General features: G+C 40.2%; 1 protein-coding gene across 2 annotated transcripts in view; it reads left to right on the top strand.

Annotated features, from left to right (window-relative positions):
- LOC126470325 (elongation of very long chain fatty acids protein AAEL008004-like) overlaps positions 1-19,305 on the top strand; it is a 355,626-nt gene that overhangs the window by 293,284 nt on the left and 43,037 nt on the right. For both annotated transcript variants that reach the window (XM_050098108.1, XM_050098107.1), the window contains exons 5-6: positions 9,959-10,039; positions 16,047-16,103. In XM_050098108.1, coding sequence (XP_049954065.1) covers positions 9,959-10,039; positions 16,047-16,103 — 138 coding nt within the window. The remainder of the gene's footprint in view (positions 1-9,958; positions 10,040-16,046; positions 16,104-19,305) is intronic.

Below are 19,305 nucleotides of genomic sequence, written 5' to 3'. Positions count from 1 at the left end.
AATGCGACACCCCACACGTCCAGAATTGCTACAGAATGGCTCCAGGAACACTCTTCTGAGTTTAAACACTTCCGCTGGCCACCAGACTCCCCAGACGTGAACATTATTGAGCATATCTGGGATGACTTGCAACGTGCTGTTCAGAAGAGATATCCACCCCCTCCTACTCTTATGGATTTATGGACAGCCCTGAAGGATTCATGGTGTCAATTCCCTCCCAGCACTATTTCAGACATTAGTCTTTGGCACTTCAGTGTAGCATGTATGTGTTCTTCCGAGAGTACTACATCAGCTTTTCGTCTAGAAGTGGATGCAGAATCAGCAAGCCATCATGGGTTTTCTGTTTCCACAGACAAATGGTAAACTACTAATGTGATTCTCAATGGGAGGACGCATCCTCATGGGAATCGAGGATGGATGGTTCGCATGTATCTTGCTGCGATTTTTATGTATTGGGAAATGGCGTCGGAATCAGTGCTCCTCGGCTTTAGGCCGGCTCCTTTCTGCTGCTCGATGAGGGCTGATCAAGGAAGTGACAGAATAAGACTGAATATTTTATTTCAGGGTGGTTGTGTAAAGGTTCCTATCCATCCAGACTGGAGATCAGCGCCGAAAACGCAACCGCACCAAGGAATCGGCATTATTTCCCGTAAATAGAGTGACAAATAAGAAAACCCAAGATACATAGTGATTGATAAAGATGCAGTATTTCTCATCGCGATTGGAATGTTTAACCCGTGGTTTAGAGAAGTCGCATACAATCATTGTTAGAAATTGGAGAGATTACTGTAATGAATAAAAAGGCTGTGCCGAGATTCCAGGAGCGGGCAAGTGCCCCTTCTCCCACCACCATCATTATCAAAATAGTTCAAATGGCTCTAAGCACTATGGGACTTAACATCTGAGGTCATCAGTCCCCTAGACTTAGAACTACGTAAACCTAACTAACCTGAGGACATCACACACATCTATGCCCGAGGCAGGATTCGAACCTGGGGCCGTAGCAGCCACGTGGTTCCAGGCTGAAGCGCCTAGAACTGCTCGGCCACAGCGGCCGGCCCATCATTATCAGCCGTTTAAGATTTCACTGCTGAATGGAGGCCTCCCCTAGACTTTAACAAACCCACCCATTCTGTTAGATCACTTCTTGGTCTTTTTTTATCTCTGCGAATCCAGCACAGAACATCCTTGGTCCATTTACCATACACTCGCTTGTCTATATATACTGCCAATTTCCGTTTCATTTTCACTAGTACCATAATTACATCTACATCTATACTCCGCAAGACACCTTACAGAGTGTGGCTGAGGATATTTTGTGTGCCACTGTCATTCCCCACTTCCTGTTCCAGTCACGGATGGTTCACTGCGAAGAACGATTGTCGCTAAGCCTCCATGCTAGCTCGAATCACTCTAATTTTATGTTCATGATCTTTTCTCAAGATAAGTAGGAGAACGCAATATATTGGTTAACTCTTCCAGGGACATACGCTCTCAGAATTTTAACTGTAAAGTACAGCATGACACAGAACGCCTCTCTTGCAGCGTATGCATACTGTAGTTGTCTGAGCATCCCCGTGACGTTTTTGTGCTTACTAAATGAACCCGTAACGAACCGCGCTGGTCTTCTGTCGATCTTCTCTATTTCCTCTATCAGTTATATCTGGTACGGATCCAGACCGACGAACAGTGTTCAAGCACTGGCCGAACGAGCGTTTTGTAAGCTACCTCCTTTGTGGGTCGACTACACTGCCTGAGTATTCTTCGTACGAATCTGTCTGGCATCTGTATTACCTGCGACAGTTTTTATGTGGTGGTTCCATTTTAAATAGCTCCGTACATATAAGCCTACATTTTTTATGTATGTAAATGCTTCCAGTGATTTTTCTGCAATAGTGTAAACATACAATAATTGGTCGTCCTGCCTATTTATGTGCAATATGCCACATTTATTTCTTTATCTTGAGGATCAATTGCCAATGTCTGTATGTTTTGCAGGTCTTCCTGTATTTCGGTATAATTTTCTAGTGTTGCAACTTTTCGGTATATAACAACATTATACGCGAAAAGCGTCATGGAGCTGCCAGCTTTATCCCCTAAGTCACTAATATATACAGGGTGAATCACCTAAAACTTGCACCGCAAATATTGCAGAAATCGAATATGCTACTGATGTACGGTTTTCAAAGAATGGATTGCTAGTCAGGGGCTAGACAATCAATAGATTGTAATAATACTTAGAATGTGTATTTTTGTCCAAACGTACACTTTTTAAATGGAACAATGGCTGTTGACATAAAGAAATTAAAAGTAGGGTAAACTGGAATGTCAGTGATGTTTGTTGCAGGATTCTAGTACGAGTCGTCTACGAGATACCGTATTTTGAAAAGTTCCCACAGAATACCTGTGGTAGCACACACTAAAGAACAACGCAAGTGTATACACTCGTTATGTGTATTCTGACCAGTAACGAGGTTATGTTCAAAATGACCACCAGTATGGAACGATTACTACACACGTGCTGGCTTATCAGCGGAGATGTCCAAGCAGGTTGCAGTAATACGTCGTTGCATATCATGTGTATAGTTGATATGTCCTTCTAGACAGCGTCTTTCAGCTTTCTCCACAGAAAAAGGTCTACAGGCGTCAAATATAGGGAACCGGCGCGCCAAAGGTACAGGTCCTCTGCGTCCAATCCAACGATTTGGAAACAATTCGTGAAGACACACTATAGTATTTCGTGCACTATGGGCTGGACAGCCATCATGTTGGTACCACAGGTTCCTCCTAGTCTGCAGAGGAACGTCTTCTAGCATCCATGGAAGATGGTCTGTTGGGATGCTGCCACGCCACACGTTTACACTCCGTGGATGCTGACGTTCCACTTGACGAGGACACCGAGGATTGTCTACAGAACAATACTGCATGTTTCGCTGGTTTACCTGGCCATGATTGATGCCAGTCGGGTGGCCGAGCGGTTCTAGGCGCTACAGTCTGGAGCCGCGCGACCGCTACGGTCGCAGTTTCGAATCCTACCTCGGGCATGGATGTGTGTGATGTCCTTAGGTTAGTTAGGTTTAAGTAGTTCAAAGTTCTAGGGGACTGATGACCTTAGAAGTTAAGTCCCATAGTGCTCAGAGCCATTTGAACAATTTTTCAACCATGATTGATAAATGTGGCTTCATCACTCAGCAACATACATGATACACCTGGAGTACATAATACATCTGTCTTAATTTCCTTGTACAGAAGTTAACATGATACTCATAATCGTTTCTATGCAGCTCTTGATGAAGAGAGATGTGACAGGGATGGAACCTATGTCGAAGGAGCACATAGGACCCTTGCCTGACTCATGCCATTTCTTGGTGCTATTGCGCTGGAGCTAACGTGTGAATCAACTGCAACAGCAGTAAGAGCATTACTTTCTTACTCTTCTGTCGTCACTTGTTTCCTTCTGTTACGTTGTCTAGGTGTTACACTATCACTTTCACGGAACTGGTTGAAGAGGTTGATAAATAATTGCCGATATGGCTGATGTTTACTGGTATATCTTGCCGCATATACAGTACAAGAACGAACTGCATTCTTCTTACACTCTCATACACCACGAGCATGTCAGCTTTTTCTGCATTGGTAAATCCCATCGTCCACTCACGACCTGCTGCTTGGACTGTCACACACCAACTAGCAGGTGGCGACGTACTCAAGGAACACACAAGCACACTGTAAGCAAACATAACAACATCGTACCTAGCAACGACGCAGATTGAATAGTACAAACAAGTGTCGGTGTGGAAACTCTTCAAAATGACGATGTCTCGTAAACGACTTGCACTAGAATAGTGCAGCAAACACCACTGGCATTATAATTTATACTACTTTTAGTCTGTTAATGTCAACATGCATTGTTCCATTTTAAAAAATGTATGTTTGCACAAAAAATACGCTTTATAAGTATTATTAGGATCTGTTGATTGGCTAACAATACGAACACCTGACCAGCAGTCCGTTCAGTGAAAACCGCACATGAATAGCACTTTCCATTTCCGCAGTACCTGCGGTGAAAGTTTTAGCTGATTCACCCCGTATATTTGTAAAAAGTTATGGTACTACAGCATTCTCTTAGGATATGCCCGAAATTATTTTTATGTCTGAAGATTTGTACCTCTTCATGTCCAGTAGCCTCTCCTCTGCTGAGCGATTCAGTCGCTTTTCTGTCCGGTGGTTAAGTCCTTCACTCCAGTCCGTTCCCTGATGGATTTGTTTATTTCCTGTGTCACTTAGCAATTCCCCACATGCATCTCTCTATTGCTCTCTGAGTAAATCCGATTTTTTAAATACTTTTCGCACTTTAAATCGATATACAACTGCTATATGTCAATACAAGTAAAACACACTGACAATAAAGTTTACTTTTCAGGCATATCAGAAGTTTAGTTTTGAAAACACTATCTAGTTTACGAAAAGCACTCCAGGCTAATTTTTCTTCATCTGGTTCTGTAATTGCGCTGTTAATTTACTTTTCCTCTCGATGTGTTCGATATACATTGTTCTAGACCTTTTGCAATTGATTTTCGAATTTATTTTCAAAATTGTGAAATCATGTTATTATGTTCGTTGTTGAAGCACAACTGGACTAGAGGGAAACAGTTCAGTGTCATTATCAAAATGAATGTGAGTCACATTTGCTTGATTAATGTGCGTTTTTAGCACGGTTTTATAAGGTCGTTTTCTTGCCTGTCTGTTCAGTAAAAATTTTACAATTCATTTTAAAGCTCAGAACTGAATGGCAACGTAATATTAACTCGCTCTCACGTCGGTCTGTTCGGTGATGGTGTGGGTTGGAAGATAGTTCTTTTCGTCTTCCACGCATCATTTGCGTGATAAATCGTAATGATGTAGAACGATAAATTTTACAATCACATAGCAAATTAATTTGTAAATATGGTTGCATACTGAACATTTATAAGTTTTTTTCTTTATTATAACTAAATATACAGTCGTGAGTTAGTAATTCCTACCCACCACGTTTTACACATTTCAGTAATAGAAATTCTTCTACTGAATGGAAGGAGTTGTCAAGGAGAAACTTTTTCAGCTTATTTTCAATTTTTACTTTTCTGTCCGTCAGACATTTTATGTCACTGGCTAAATGATCAAAAATTTTAGTTGCAGCATTGTGCACCACTTTTTGTGCTAAAGACGACCTTAATGTGGAGTAATGAATGCCATCTTTCCTTCTGGTATTATAATTATGTACATCATTGTTCCTTTTGAGCTGCAGTGGATTATTTACAGCAAACCTCATGAGAGAACAAATACCGTATACTGTGAAATAGTAGTCAGAATACCGAACTTCTTAAACAGATGTCTGTAAAATGATCGTGGGTGACCACCAAATATTATTCTTACTGCTCGTTTTGAGCAATGAAGACTTTCTTTCTTGAAGGTGAGCTGCACCAGAACATTATAGAATGAAAATATACAAAATTTGCCAATTTACTGATTTCTCTCTCCCCAAGATTTGGAATTATTCTAAGTGAAAATGTGACTCAACTAAGATGTTTTAGGAGTTCTAAAACGTACTTTTTCCAGTTTAAATTATCATCAATATGGACACCTAAAATTTTTGAATTTTACACCTTGTTTATTATTTCCTCGCTGTATGGTGTACTTATCATTGGTATAGTGCCTCTAGATGTGCAAAACTGAATATGTTGTATCTTTTTAGAATACGAGTAGATGTAAAGGGTTAGTAATGGGTGACATCTCAGCCGCCCTGCAGGACCGGCATGTTGTGTGAGTTGTGTCAGATTGCGTTCCAGCCAGTATGCGAGAGGGCTGGCATGACTGAACACAGAGACAGAGAGAGAGAGAGAGGGGGGGGGGGGGGGGGAGCAACAGGATAAGGATATCGCTTTCTTCTCTGTCGGTTCGGTATAAATTTTGTCTTTATTTCAAACTAACTTCGCATGAGCTTGAGACCTGAAATTTTAAATGTATCTCAGAAATGGCTGACAATGCAATATTAACTCACTTACTTCTCTGGTGTGTGGTGGAGGGTACTACGTTTAGTACTGTGTTTTCCCAATGAGCTAGAGACTTGAAACTTTCAGCGCAGCTCAGAATTTGATGACAATGCAATATTAATTCGCTTTCTTGTCTGTTGTATGGCGGAGGATACTTTGTGTACCATTGTCATTTCCCCCCTTTTCCTATTCCAGTCGCAAGTGTTTTGCGGGAAGAAAATTGCTGGTAAGCCTCATGGTGAGACTCAATTTATCTAATTTTTACCTTCGTGGTATTTCTGAGAGATATACTTAGGAGGAAGCAATGTACTGAGTCAGGTGAAAGAAGCTGAAATAAACCCAAATTTTACTACATTTCTCTATTGTAAGCTCATCAAACTGTCTGAAATCGACTGAAAAATTTCACACACACAAGACTAAAATGCAGAAAGTAATTATGTAACTGAAAATGAATTTTTAATATACCGCGTTTTTAAATTGCATTTAAAAGTACAAAATAATTTCTCCTATTCTCTTATAGATCCGTAACCTCATATAATTAGTGCTGAAAGTTTGTGATTGTCAGTTTTTAATAGCTATGAAGATAGTTGTAAAATTTAAAACGAAAAACGTAGAAAACAACCAATACATACTTTATGCGTCAATAGTTCGCCTCCTTATTATTACACCACTTCCTAACTGATGTGTGTAGTTCATCTCTTTGATATTTTCTATTGCAGAGACCACATGTTTTTCGTTTTAAATCTTCTAAGTATTTCCATAGCTACTAAAATTTCACAAGCATAAATTTTAAGGACTATCTATATGGGGTTAGGAATCTACATGGGGTTATGAAAAATAATTTTTTACTTTTTAGCCTGATTTAAAAACGTGGAATATTAAAAATTCGCTTTTATTCAAATAATTGTTTTCTTGTTTTCTCAGTTTCCCCTACAGCTGCCAATATTAGCTTTTGTAATAAGGTATGTCCTTTGCCCAATTAATTTTTCTATTCTGAATTTCACACATTCATGATTAAATCTACTGAAAACTGTAGGATTCTCGTATGCACGCATATTCTTCAATAACGTAACAGAGATCGAATAAATTGCTTGTTTCTGTAGGACATATTCCCTTGAAACAAAGACATAAGCTTTCTCAAAATCTACGAATCATACACAAAGTGATAATTCGTTCTCATTGCTCCGTCGTATAATTTTTTTAACAACTGCTAAGTTGTCTATTGTGTTATAACCACTTCTGAAATGAACTTGTTCCTTTATTGGTTAAAATTAATTTTTTCCATGTGTGATGCAAAAAAATATTAGTGAATAGAGGAGTGTTATAGGTCTAGAGGTTTTTTTTAAATTTCTTGTCTGTCTCCTTTCTTACGAAAGAGAGTCGCTACAGCGTTGTTCCACTTTCCGGAATTCCTTTCTGCTAGAATCGTGCATTAGTATAGGGGTTCTGCAAGGTAGCATATTAGGACCAATACTGTTCCTAATATACATCAATGACTTTCCCAGTAGTGTTACTCATGGTGAAAAAATCCTCTTCGCTGATGACAGCAATATTATAGTCACTGAGAAAACAAGAGAACTCCTTGCCGAGAAAGCAAATGAAACTCTCAAGGAAGTTTATGATTGGTCAATAAGTAATAAAGTGTCATTGATCATAAAGAAAACTGATGCCATGAATTTCAGTTTGAAGAGTAAAAATGACAATGTTAAATTAAATGTAGATGGCACCTCTATAGACTGTGTAACAAATGCAAAATTTGTAGGAATGAATACTGATTCTCAGTTGAAGTGGTGTGAACACACTAAGATACTTACAAACAGAATGTCATCAGAATGTTATGCCCTTAGAATCCTATCATCAGTGTGTAGCATGCAGTGTCTTTTAGTTACATATTATTCATATGTACTCTCAGTTCTTAGCTATGGACTTCTTTATTGGGGAACAAGTGCACAAAATATGAACACAATTTTCAAACTCCAGAAAAGAGCCATAATAATAATAATCAAAAATACTAGTCGAGCTCATTGTAAAGATCTGTTTAGAACACTGGGGATTTTAACTCCTCAATGTGAATACATTTACCAGTCATTTGTAGACATCAAAAATAACATGCACAAACAGCTCTGTCCATGACCATGCAACAAGAGATAGACTCAACTTACATTTACCAAGAAAAAAATAAATATAAAACTCAAAACAGCATTTTCAACCAAGGAATAAAACTGTACAAAAAAATTACCAAAAGAGATTAAATAAATTGCCAAAATACACTTATTTAAGAAGGCAGCTTAAAAGTACCTGTTATGCAATACATTTTATACATTGAAGGATTACTTAGCTAGAACAGAGTAGGGGTTTGATCAAAACTGTAATACAATTAAATAATAATAATAATGATTATAAAATATCCAACATTCCACATAACACCTTCACTTTATGTTTTTTCCCTTCTTTTTTCCTTTCAAGAAATACTTACCCCCAAGCTATGCATAGCACAATACTAACACCTCTTCCTCTTTCTGAGCTCAACAGCTCACTCATTATGGAGGGATGCTGACTCAATTTTTCAGGATAGCAAATGGGAAGATGCAGTACAGAAAATGGCCCAGAGATCACCAGTATGTGTGTGTGTGTGTGTGTGTGTGTGTGTGTGTGTGTGTGTGCGCGCGCGTGTAGTAAGTGAAGTGATATGAAACAATGTGTGTATAGCGTGTGCAGTGACTGATAGTGAGATATGAGTGAACACTGTGGCATTACATTACTTAATAAGTTATTTGTAAAAAAAGTTTTGTATGCCAGGAGTAAATCTAATGATTGTCTCTAACTAGAGGTCTGTAAATATATGTGTATACGAATTAGCTTATTTTAAATTGATCGAAATTTGTAAATACTTTGACATGTGCTATATCCCCGTAAAAAGAGATCTACGGATGAAGAAAGCTACCGCTACTACTACTACTACTACTACTAGGTAATTTTGCAATCTTTGTATAACTTTTACCAAGGTTTTCATTATTTCTACTCAAACATCATTATCTCCCAGCACTTTCCCTTCCTTCCGAACCCCATTATTATCTATCTCTGTTTCTGATTCATTTCTTGTACTGCACAAGCACTTAAAGAAACTTTAAATGCCACTACATTGTTCTCTCTGCAGTAAATTACTGGGCCATCTGTCATCTTTATTGAGGAAATGTGGTGTCTAGCCAACGTAAGTCTCTGACTTGTTTTCTCCATATTTTATTGTTTCCAGTTGTTCCTTCTACCAGATTTTTCACTGTATCTTCCTACATTTCTCGAAGGTATATATGAACAACTCTGTTTATTCGTTTTTTAAATAAAAACCGCCCTTTCTTTAGCATATTCTGTCATAGTCTCATTGTTGTTTTGCTCGAAACTCTCGCCTTCTGTTTAATACCCATCACTTTTGTAGGCGTTGCAGTGTCTTTTTTTTTCAATTTTTTCCTCCCGCCAGGGCTGTTTGTTTATGCATTGTTTAGAAAATTGTTTGTAATTTCTTAGATATCCTTACTCCTGATTTATTCAGTTATGTTTCTCACGCGATTCGATTTCTGGAAGACGTCGATTCAGATCTCCAGATTGAAGTTTTCCGTAATTTCCATAATTCGCTTAAGACAAACGCCGGTATAGTTCTTTGAAGGGGCACGGCCCAATACCTACCCCATCCTTCACTAAGCCGAGCTTGTGCACTATCTCTAATGAATTCGTCTCCACGTGGCGTTAGACACTAATCTTCCTTCCTTATTTCAAATTATGTTTGAGATGACTTTATCTGCTTGGTGTACAAAAGAGTACAAAGAAGTGCTTGTTCCCGACCAGAGTGGTTAGTTCCCTCATGACTCAGAGCTGACAGAGACCTTGTGGAATGACATGTTGGCGTACGTAATGGCTGTGTTTTGTTGCAGCACCTGATGAGTGGCTGGCTGTGGGACTACAGCTTCCGGTGCCAACCCGTGGACTACTCGCGGAGCCCCACGGCGCTTCGGGTGAGTGCCCTCAGCTGCACAGCTCTACAAGTACAGCCTCAGCTACACTTCACTAAACCAGACACTCTTTCAGAAACTGGGCACATGTGAAATAGCTTTACCAATTTACGTGTAGCGACTAAGTAAGAATACACTCCTTGTATAAAGCACTTACAAATAACTGGCGATGTCCCTACGCAGCCGACCATACCATTCTTTAATTTTGCATTACATCAACTGTACAGCAAACTCGTTCTTTGGAGTTGTATATTTATTTCGACTAACAATTACTTCCAATTGGCGGTGTTATAGAGGAGGTCAGAAACAGTCTGAAAAGCTTGTAAGGGTATTGCATGGTAGGTTGTGCTGAGAAACGATTATTAAGAAAAACTTTCGATACTTTGTGCCGCTTCCGAATTAATTAGCGTTGGAGTTAGTCAATCAGGTTGTTGTGTGCGCAGATTCAAGCGGTCCGCCAGATATAATTAGTTTCAATTGTCCTCATAGTGTAGAGGATAGAGGACGGGTCTGCTCACCCTTTGGCTCTGGTTCGATCCTTGCTCCCGTCCTGTGTCTAATTTTTGTATAGCTCTCTTGTTCGATTTTAGGAAACCAAACAAAGAATACGTATGGCGACACCGTCTCTGGCGGGCCGCTTGAATTTGCGCACGCAAAGGCCTGATCGGCTAACTTCAGTGCTAACGGAAACGGCGCAACGTATCGAATTATTTTCTTAACAATTACTTATCAGCAAAACGTACGCTGCAACACCCTTACAAGTTTTCCAGGCTACTTCTGACCACTCTGTATAAGTTATGTTACTATGCGAGGATAAGAAGTCCATTTTTTATTCATTTGCAGATCTCTAGTTTTTGGTTAATGAGATCATTATAACGAAAAACACACGAAGAATCTGACTCTAAAAGTATCAAGTTTCGACATTACATCACGATAGTTTAAATGTTATGTTATACATAAACTTTATTTATAACAATGAATGCCCTTTAGTAAGTAATTTTATGATCCATTTTTTTGTAAGTAACAGTATAGTGAAAATTCGTTTGATGCCTATCCTGTAGAGAATACATTGTCCTATAACATTATCTTCAGCTCGCTTCCTCATGAATTTAAAGGTCAGTCTTTCCACACGTCTTATACCGTCCCTTATTTTTCAATTACACTCTTTTATGTATCTCATAGTGACCTGGTCCCTCGTTAGTGTCTCACCTTCTGCATTCTGAGAAGAAAATTTTCCTAGTCACAATACAACGATGCCGCATATTCTAAACCATTGTATTCCAAGAAGTTTTCTGTAATACTAATGCGCAAGTGTATTCAGTCAACATTGTTGATTTGAAAACATGAGATCGTTGTTATCCATTTACACTGTACGACTGTTTAAGTGAAGCATGTTCGAACACGTAAAATTAATATTTTAATACCATGATTCTGCATAATATCGCAGAAATTAAATAATATACAGGTGCGCAAAACCATGAAAGTAACTTTCTCATTATGTGTCAGTTTCAAGTATCATGGGCCAATGAAATTCTGGCCATACAAAGAAAGAACTGGTACAGTATAGTACAGAAGGTAACTGAAAGTAATATGCAGTGAGCGTTCTTCTAACTATAGATTTCTGTCTTTTTAATTTATCTCTTACTCATGCTGTGAAGCACTCATAGTCGTTTAAGTAACTATCTTCCCCGGACTGACTTATGAAATCAAAAGTAATTATTTGGAATCTTCGCAAGTGAGATTCTTTATGATCCTGCCTAAATGTAGTATAATTTCAGTGGTTATAAAAAATGGCTTTTTTAAGCCACTCTCTTTTAGAACTACTCATTCCCTATGTACACTGTATGCAGACATTCAAATGGAAGACATAGCTGTAATGGTTTCTCATTGCGGACTTCCTATATGAACGTTTGACGTGACTGCTTTGACATATGCAACGACACATACAATACAACAACGTGAGTAAAACGTAGAAATTATTCTTGACGCCTTCTGGCTCGTACTTGCTCTTAACAGTGACAGGTTATTGACCCAAATGATTGTTTGTTGAGGCAGTGTAAGTATCTCCGAGTGACTCTGTGTATGACCAGCAAAAATACATCAAATATGTAGGTGAAACGGTGTAGGTAAATCTGAACATTACGCAGCGGGCTGCTGCAATGCTGACGGGTTTTTCAAGAGAGCTGTGTGACGAGCGGGTTGTAAATTGATGAATCACTTAGAAAGACCCAGCATCGACTCGCTGTCAGGTACTAAAAAGAAGGTGTTTAGGACGAGTAGTCACAATAAGGTAAGTAAACGGCTTCTCAGATAGCGTCTGACAACTCACAGTTCGCTGAGTTATGAACAAGAAAGGGAAATCCCATCGCACGTATTACTAAATACCCGTGCTGTTAACTAGCATCAAAAATTGTGATGTAGAGTCGACAGTAGCCACATTTATTGACACCAGCTAATAGCGGGTCCATAAATGGAATGTTGTAGCCCTATGCCTCGTACCACCACGAAAGACACAGCTCAAACCCATGAGACACACCCGACAACCGGTTCAGTACCTGAGAATAAAAGCTGTAAACGCATCGCCATCTAGAAGCGCTTCTTACAAACAGAAGTTTTCTTTATCTTCTATTTTTCTTTCCTGGTCAGGACCAAGTGCTGTCAAATATTATAAAGCCAAGATTGTACGTAACATTGACATCTGTGTGCTAAGGAAATTATTATGACCGCTAATTTCAACTTGTACAGTGCCTCCTCTTACCACGGGAGGAGTCGCTTTAGTCCATATTTATGAAGTATTTACCAAGGAAGGGACTAGAACGAAGTGTTGAAACTTGGAAAAGATTAGCTTATATTGAGAAGGAAAGTCAGACCTCAGGAATGTACAAACCTGTACGTGTGTTGCGCGTTTGGTTTCCCGTAACAATGCAGAGACGTATTCCCATCTATTTGAAATAGACCGTTGACGACGTGTACTTGATAGCTTGAAGACAGTTGTGTGTTTCGATGGATCCGAATACACAGTGCATCACGCAGAAGGAAATTATGAACAAAATAACTGAATATTTTGGACTCGCAGTATCTCCTATCGGAAGCTTGAAAAAGCCCTCAGAGAGTGAACTGAGCCTCGTCACAGATACACCTGAAACACGTTCCTGTTTCCTGTGGTTACGTATAACTTGACGTTACCAGGACTAAAACCTCAGATATTTTTCTCCAGATTCAGTATAATTGCAACGGTAACTCAGTATGTTCAAGCTGGAAGGTCAGCCAAATGTTTAGTTTCAACTCGCTGAGTCTACGTGCTATATACACTATCAATCAGTGTCTATGACTACCGTATTATGGTATGAACAATCAGGAGTAATGTGACAAAGCTGTACTATGCAGAGAATATTCACATCCTTACCATGGCAAATCTGAGAAGCTATAACGTAATAGAGGCAATTATAAGCGGCAGTCACAAAGTTTCCATTCGGAAGCCATACATGCCAGACTCCGTCTGCCAATCAGGCAAAATAGCCGTAGGCACCGAGGCAATCATCCCACAGGCGTACCATGTTGAAGATACCTGTTTGGTAAAACAATGTGCCCCGCCGCTTCAAGAAGTCCGTAACTGTCTGCTGAGCATCCTCGTCCGACAGGAATCGTCGACCCTTCGAAGCCTTTTCTAAGGGCCCGAGGATGTGACAATCCCATTCTGAGAGATCAGGACTATAGGACGGGTGCTCCAGTGTCTCCCACTTGAGTCAGTGTAACTTCTGCGTTACGATGTATGCGATATGGGGACGTACGTTATCATAAAGCAGCACCCCCCCCCCCCCCCCTTGTCGTAGTTTTCCTGGACGTTTCGCTTTAATTGCCCCGACGGATGTCTACCGCTGCTTTTCCTTCGGCAACCAAGAAAAGAATAACAGTACGTTGATCCTGTTTTGGCTCATTTGGTAATGACGTCACCATACTTCACGTTTCCGCATTTATAGCACGCTCTTCGGAAAGTCACAAATGCCACTACAATCCCTTGCCTGCATGCTAGTGCTTATATACCAGCATCGGAGTCGCTCTACGTTGCATATACGCTGCAGGAATTTTTTGATCGCCTCTTATACAGGGTGTTACAAAAAGGTACGGCCAAACTTTCAGGAAACATTCCTCGCACACAAATAAAGTAAAAATGTTATGTGGACATGTGTCCGGAAACGCTTACTTTCCATGTTAGAGCTCATTTTAGTTTCGTCAGTATGTACTGTACTTCCTCGATTCACCGCCAGTTGGCCCAATTGAAGGAAGGTAATGTTGACTTCGGTGCTTGTGTTGACATGCGACTCATTGCTCTACAGTACTAGCATCAAGCACATCAGTACGTAGCATCAACAGGTTAGTGTTCATCACGAACGTGGTTTTGCAGTGGGTGCTATGTTTACAAATGCGGAGTTGGCAGATGCCCATTTGATGTATGGATTAGCACGGGGCAATAGCCGTGGCGCGGTACGTTTGTGTCGAGACAGATTTCCAGAACGAATGTGTCCCGACAGGAAGACGTTCGAAGCAATTGATCGGCGTCTTAGGGAGCACGGAACAATCCAGCCTATGACTCGTGACTGGGGAAGATCTAGAACGACGAGGACACCTGCAATGGACGAGGCAATTCTTCGTGCAGTTGACGATAACCCTAATGTCAGCGTCAGAGAAGTTGCTGCTGTACAAGGTAACGTTGACCACGTCACTGTATGGAGAATGCTACGGGAGAACCAGTTGTTTCCGTACCATGTACAGCGTGTGCAGGCACTATCAGCAGCTGATTGGCCTCCACGGGTACACTTCTGCGAGTGGTTCATCCAACAATGTGTCAATCCTCATTTCAGTGCAAATGTTCTCTTTACGGATGAGGCTTCATTCCAATGTGATCAAATTGTAAATTTTCACAATCAACATGTGTGGGCTGACGAGAATCCGCACGCAATTGTGCAATCACTTCATCAACACAGATTTTCTGTGAACGTTTGAGCAGGCATTGTTGGTGATGTCTTGATTGGGCCCCATGTTCTTCCACCTACGCTCAATGGAGCACGTTATCATGATTTCATACGGGATACTCTACCAGTACTGCTAGAACATGTGCCTTTACAAGTACGACCCAACATGTGGTTCATGGACGATGGAGCTCCTGCACATTTCAGTCGGAGTGTTCGTACGCTTCTCAACAACAGATTCGGTGACCGATGGATTGGTAGAGGCGGACCAATTCCATGGCCTCCTCGCACTCCTGACCTCAACCCTCTTGACTTTCATTTATGGGGGCATTTGAAAGCTCTTGTCTACGCAACCCCGGTACCAAATGTAGAGACTCTTCGTGCTCGTATTGTGGACGGCTGTGATACAATACGCCTTCTCCAGGGGTGCATCAGCGCATCAGGGATTCCATGCGACGGAGGGTGGATGCATGTATCCTCGCTAACGGAGAACATTTTGAACATTTCCTGTAACAAAGTGTTTGAAGTCACGCTGGTACGTTCTGTTGCTGTGTGTTTCCATTCCATGGTTAATGTGATTTGAAGAGAAGTAATAAAATGGGCTCTAACATGGAAAGTAAGCGTTTCCGGACACATGTCCACATAACATATTTTCTTTCTTTGTGTGTGAGGAATGTTTCCTGAAAGTTTGACCGTACCTTTTTGTAACACCCTGTATATAAAACGGTTTGTTGTCAAATGATATTGTTGAGGATTCTGTATCTCTAGAAATTTATACCTCTCAGATACTTGGTGAAACCCATAGCAGACACTACGTCTCGTAGTCGAATCCACAATCTCATTCACTGAAATTTTATTTATGATACAGAGTTGAAACCACATGGTATTCGATAGCTGTTTTCATTAACTAGCGCTTTTGGAGCTGTAGGGTTCCATACACATTATTAACATGTGATTAAGATGAATGGATATTAGCAATAGAACGACAACCGTCACTACTGCCACTTACTTTTAACTGAAATTGAAAACTGCTTTTACAGATGGCGAATTTGTGTTGGTGGTACTACATATCCAAACTGACAGAGTTTATGGACACAGTAAGTACAAATTTAGTTTATAGACAGATTATCACGCAATACTTCCTAGAAAAGCTCCTAACAGTAGCGATTTGTTGCTTCGCCTTTAGTCACAGGAATCAATAAAATTGTCATTTAGAAGTACCATCACTATTTGTATCATCACTATTTATCATTATCAGTAATAGTCACAACAGACACATTATAAAATGCACTTGGAATAAGTTTATTTTACCACTCAGTGGATAACTCGCGTAACAGAGCATCAGAAAACTGTAGAAGTGCGTATTATATTATGATTGTATTCAAAAATGTACCTGCCACAGCATACATTCTAATAATCACATTAATGCCTTCGTCAAATAATACAAGAACACTCTGTCGACATCGTAATTTACGTACTGATCTTTTTCATTAGCTCTAATTGATCGAAGAAATATAACATCGATATTCATCTTGTGGTTGAAGCTCAGTTTTCGTCCGTGTTTTTTTTTTTCAAATAGACGTTTATGGGAGTACAGTTCCGCCTTGAGCAAATACTTTTTTTTTTTTTTTAGTGCCGCATATTGATGTTTATGTCACTGTCTGACATTAGCAGTAAGGTGATATTTTTCTCTAGTTTGTCATTTTTTGTTGATTCTGTTTTTTTTTTTTTTCATTTCTCCATGTGAACTACAGTTTCTAGTGAGCACTGTGTTACTGTTTATAGGATGACAGAACAGCTGAATACGTGATAAACAGCGACACAGTGTGTGCGAGCAAGTATAGTTCACAGAGAAACGAAAAAACGGAATCAACAAAAAATGAGAAACTGGAGCAAAACATCACCTATAGTGCGAATGTCAGACCGCCACATAAATAAACATCAATATGTGACACTGAGAAAATAAATGAACTCACTGATGACGGTGAGATCTTACCGAAGCAAGTTTGGGTTTTAAACAAGAAGAATTTGTGCTTCCTCAAGGCAGAAGTATAGGCCCATAATTACATGTAATACCGTTATACATGTTTTTTATTCTGCTGCCATCTTGTTTGTATTATTATCCACTAGTTGTCACTGATTTGTGAAAATGAGTTCTGGCAACCGTTCTGTATTATAGATGTAAACTGGAAAATTTATTTGTCGGAAAATGAGACCCTCTATGGAATTAGGACCGAAATTTATCAATATCATAGATGTACTGAACTGAAATCTCCGTCGAGCAGGCTACCACTATGTCAGTACGTTATGCAGTTACTACAGTCATCCTAAAAATTTTCAAATGCCCTGATACTAAAAATGTCCTGGTACTCGGCACGTCCGCCATTGTGTCCAGCTATCTATTGCATTCTAAGACTTTAGTGGTGTCATCCACACTCGTTGCAATGCTCCAGCATCGAGCCATCACTGCAGACGAAACTGCTCTCCATCAGGACTCGGAGGCAGTCATCCCATGGAATTGTGACATTGCGTCACCTAGTGGACGGCCCTTTGCCATTTGCTGGTTCCACTCATGCATCCCTGTCGTAACAGAGTGGCTTGTACGAGTCAAAATGTTGCGACATGATAAACACATTTTCCAAACACTTCTATTCTATTATGGCTCATACGAACTTGCTCATACAGACATGTTGCGACCATTGACAGTTAGGATGCATGTCAAGATCGACTTTTATGTGTCCATCTCATTCGACGGTTCTTCAAATGGTTCAAATGGCTCTGAGCACTATGGGACTTAACATCTATGGTCATCAGTCCCCTAGAACTTAGAACTACTTAAACCTAACTAACCTAAGGACAGCACACAACACCCAGCCATCACGAGGCAGAGAAAATCCCTGACCCCGCCGGGAATCGAACCCGGGAACCCGGGCGCGGGAAGCGAGAACGCTACCGCACGACCACGAGATGCGGGCGACGGTTCTTCACTTGCAGAGATTGGCATGATATTGACTTTCAGATTAGAGTCTTGCCAAGCCCACGTATAAGTCAGCTTTCCGTTTTTTTTTTTTTTTTTTTTGTCGGGTCTCAGTTCTACACGGCCACAGAATTTGGATTCATTCGGACCATTCTCTCTGAGTGCCGTGGCAACACGCAGAAACATAATTCTTTACATATAAATGGAACACTCAAATGTGAAATAACTGACTATACGGACTGTAGGATTTCATCGACAAGCGGGACGATGTCATTTAGCTCCGCAACTGAATAGTCAGAGTTTCTAACTGACACGAGAAGGACGCGAGCTGGATTCCTTCCACGCTGCCAAACATTTTCCATTGCGTATGGGATGGACATCTTGAAGAGAGCTGACAGCCTGCTTGAAGGAAAAGTAGCGCTTCGAAAACTGGTATTAACGGTTGCGTGAGTGCTTTCCTTGTATCATTCCCCTCCAATACTGTTGTCTAATAGTTCTTTGGAGCAGACTAAACAGCGGTTATATCATTATCGAACGGCTGTCTGGGCATGAACGCGAAATTATATTAAGATGAACGTAGGCAACGTACCTCTCAAACTAAAAGATGATTCTTGTCGTATAATAGTCAAAGTTCTCCTTCTTCTATTACCTTTGCACCGCTCTTCGCTGTAATTTCAGCAGGAACTGCGTGACAAAAAATGTGCCCTCTAAAGAGTATTCCTGGAATTATGAATCATCTAAACACTTAACTTCAGACTCATGTCACACTTGGAAGTCTGCTCGACGGGATATGCAGTTTGCATGTAGAAGATAATCCCTAGTTTCAACCCTGTCAGATATAAAAGAAACAGGAAATAAACAACTTCTACTTGCCCTCGCCGACTCCATAGCTGAGGTGTTAATTTACTAAGCACGAGCAGAATCCCGAGTTTTGTTTAGTGGGAGAACTCGTAGCAGTTACCCTCAGGTTCGTACGAACAACTAAAGAGATACTTGCCTTATTAGCAGAATCTTAGGTTTGGAAAAATCGACATCAAACACCCGGAAACTGGTGTACTGACTACAGTTTCCCCAATATTGCCGTCTGCTAAAGCTATGAGCAGAATGTGATAGTCGACAATCCACATCCGAAGACTCGCTGGTTATGGCCATAGTGTCTAAAAACAATCTCAAATTACCCGTAGCGAATGAGGAAAGTTAGGTATTAGTGATTTCTTCCTGCAACTGCCTAAAACTTAGGTATTGACAGTATAAGTTATGTAATTTCCTAAACGTCAGACGAGTTAAAGAATTTTAACTGAATTACTGAACAACGGAGAACT

Source organism: Schistocerca serialis, chromosome 3 (assembly GCF_023864345.2).
Source record: "Schistocerca serialis cubense isolate TAMUIC-IGC-003099 chromosome 3, iqSchSeri2.2, whole genome shotgun sequence".
NCBI lineage: Eukaryota > Metazoa > Arthropoda > Insecta > Orthoptera > Acrididae > Schistocerca > Schistocerca serialis.
The sequence above is the reverse complement of the archived record's forward strand: the minus strand, read 5'-3'. Positions and strand labels throughout refer to the sequence as shown.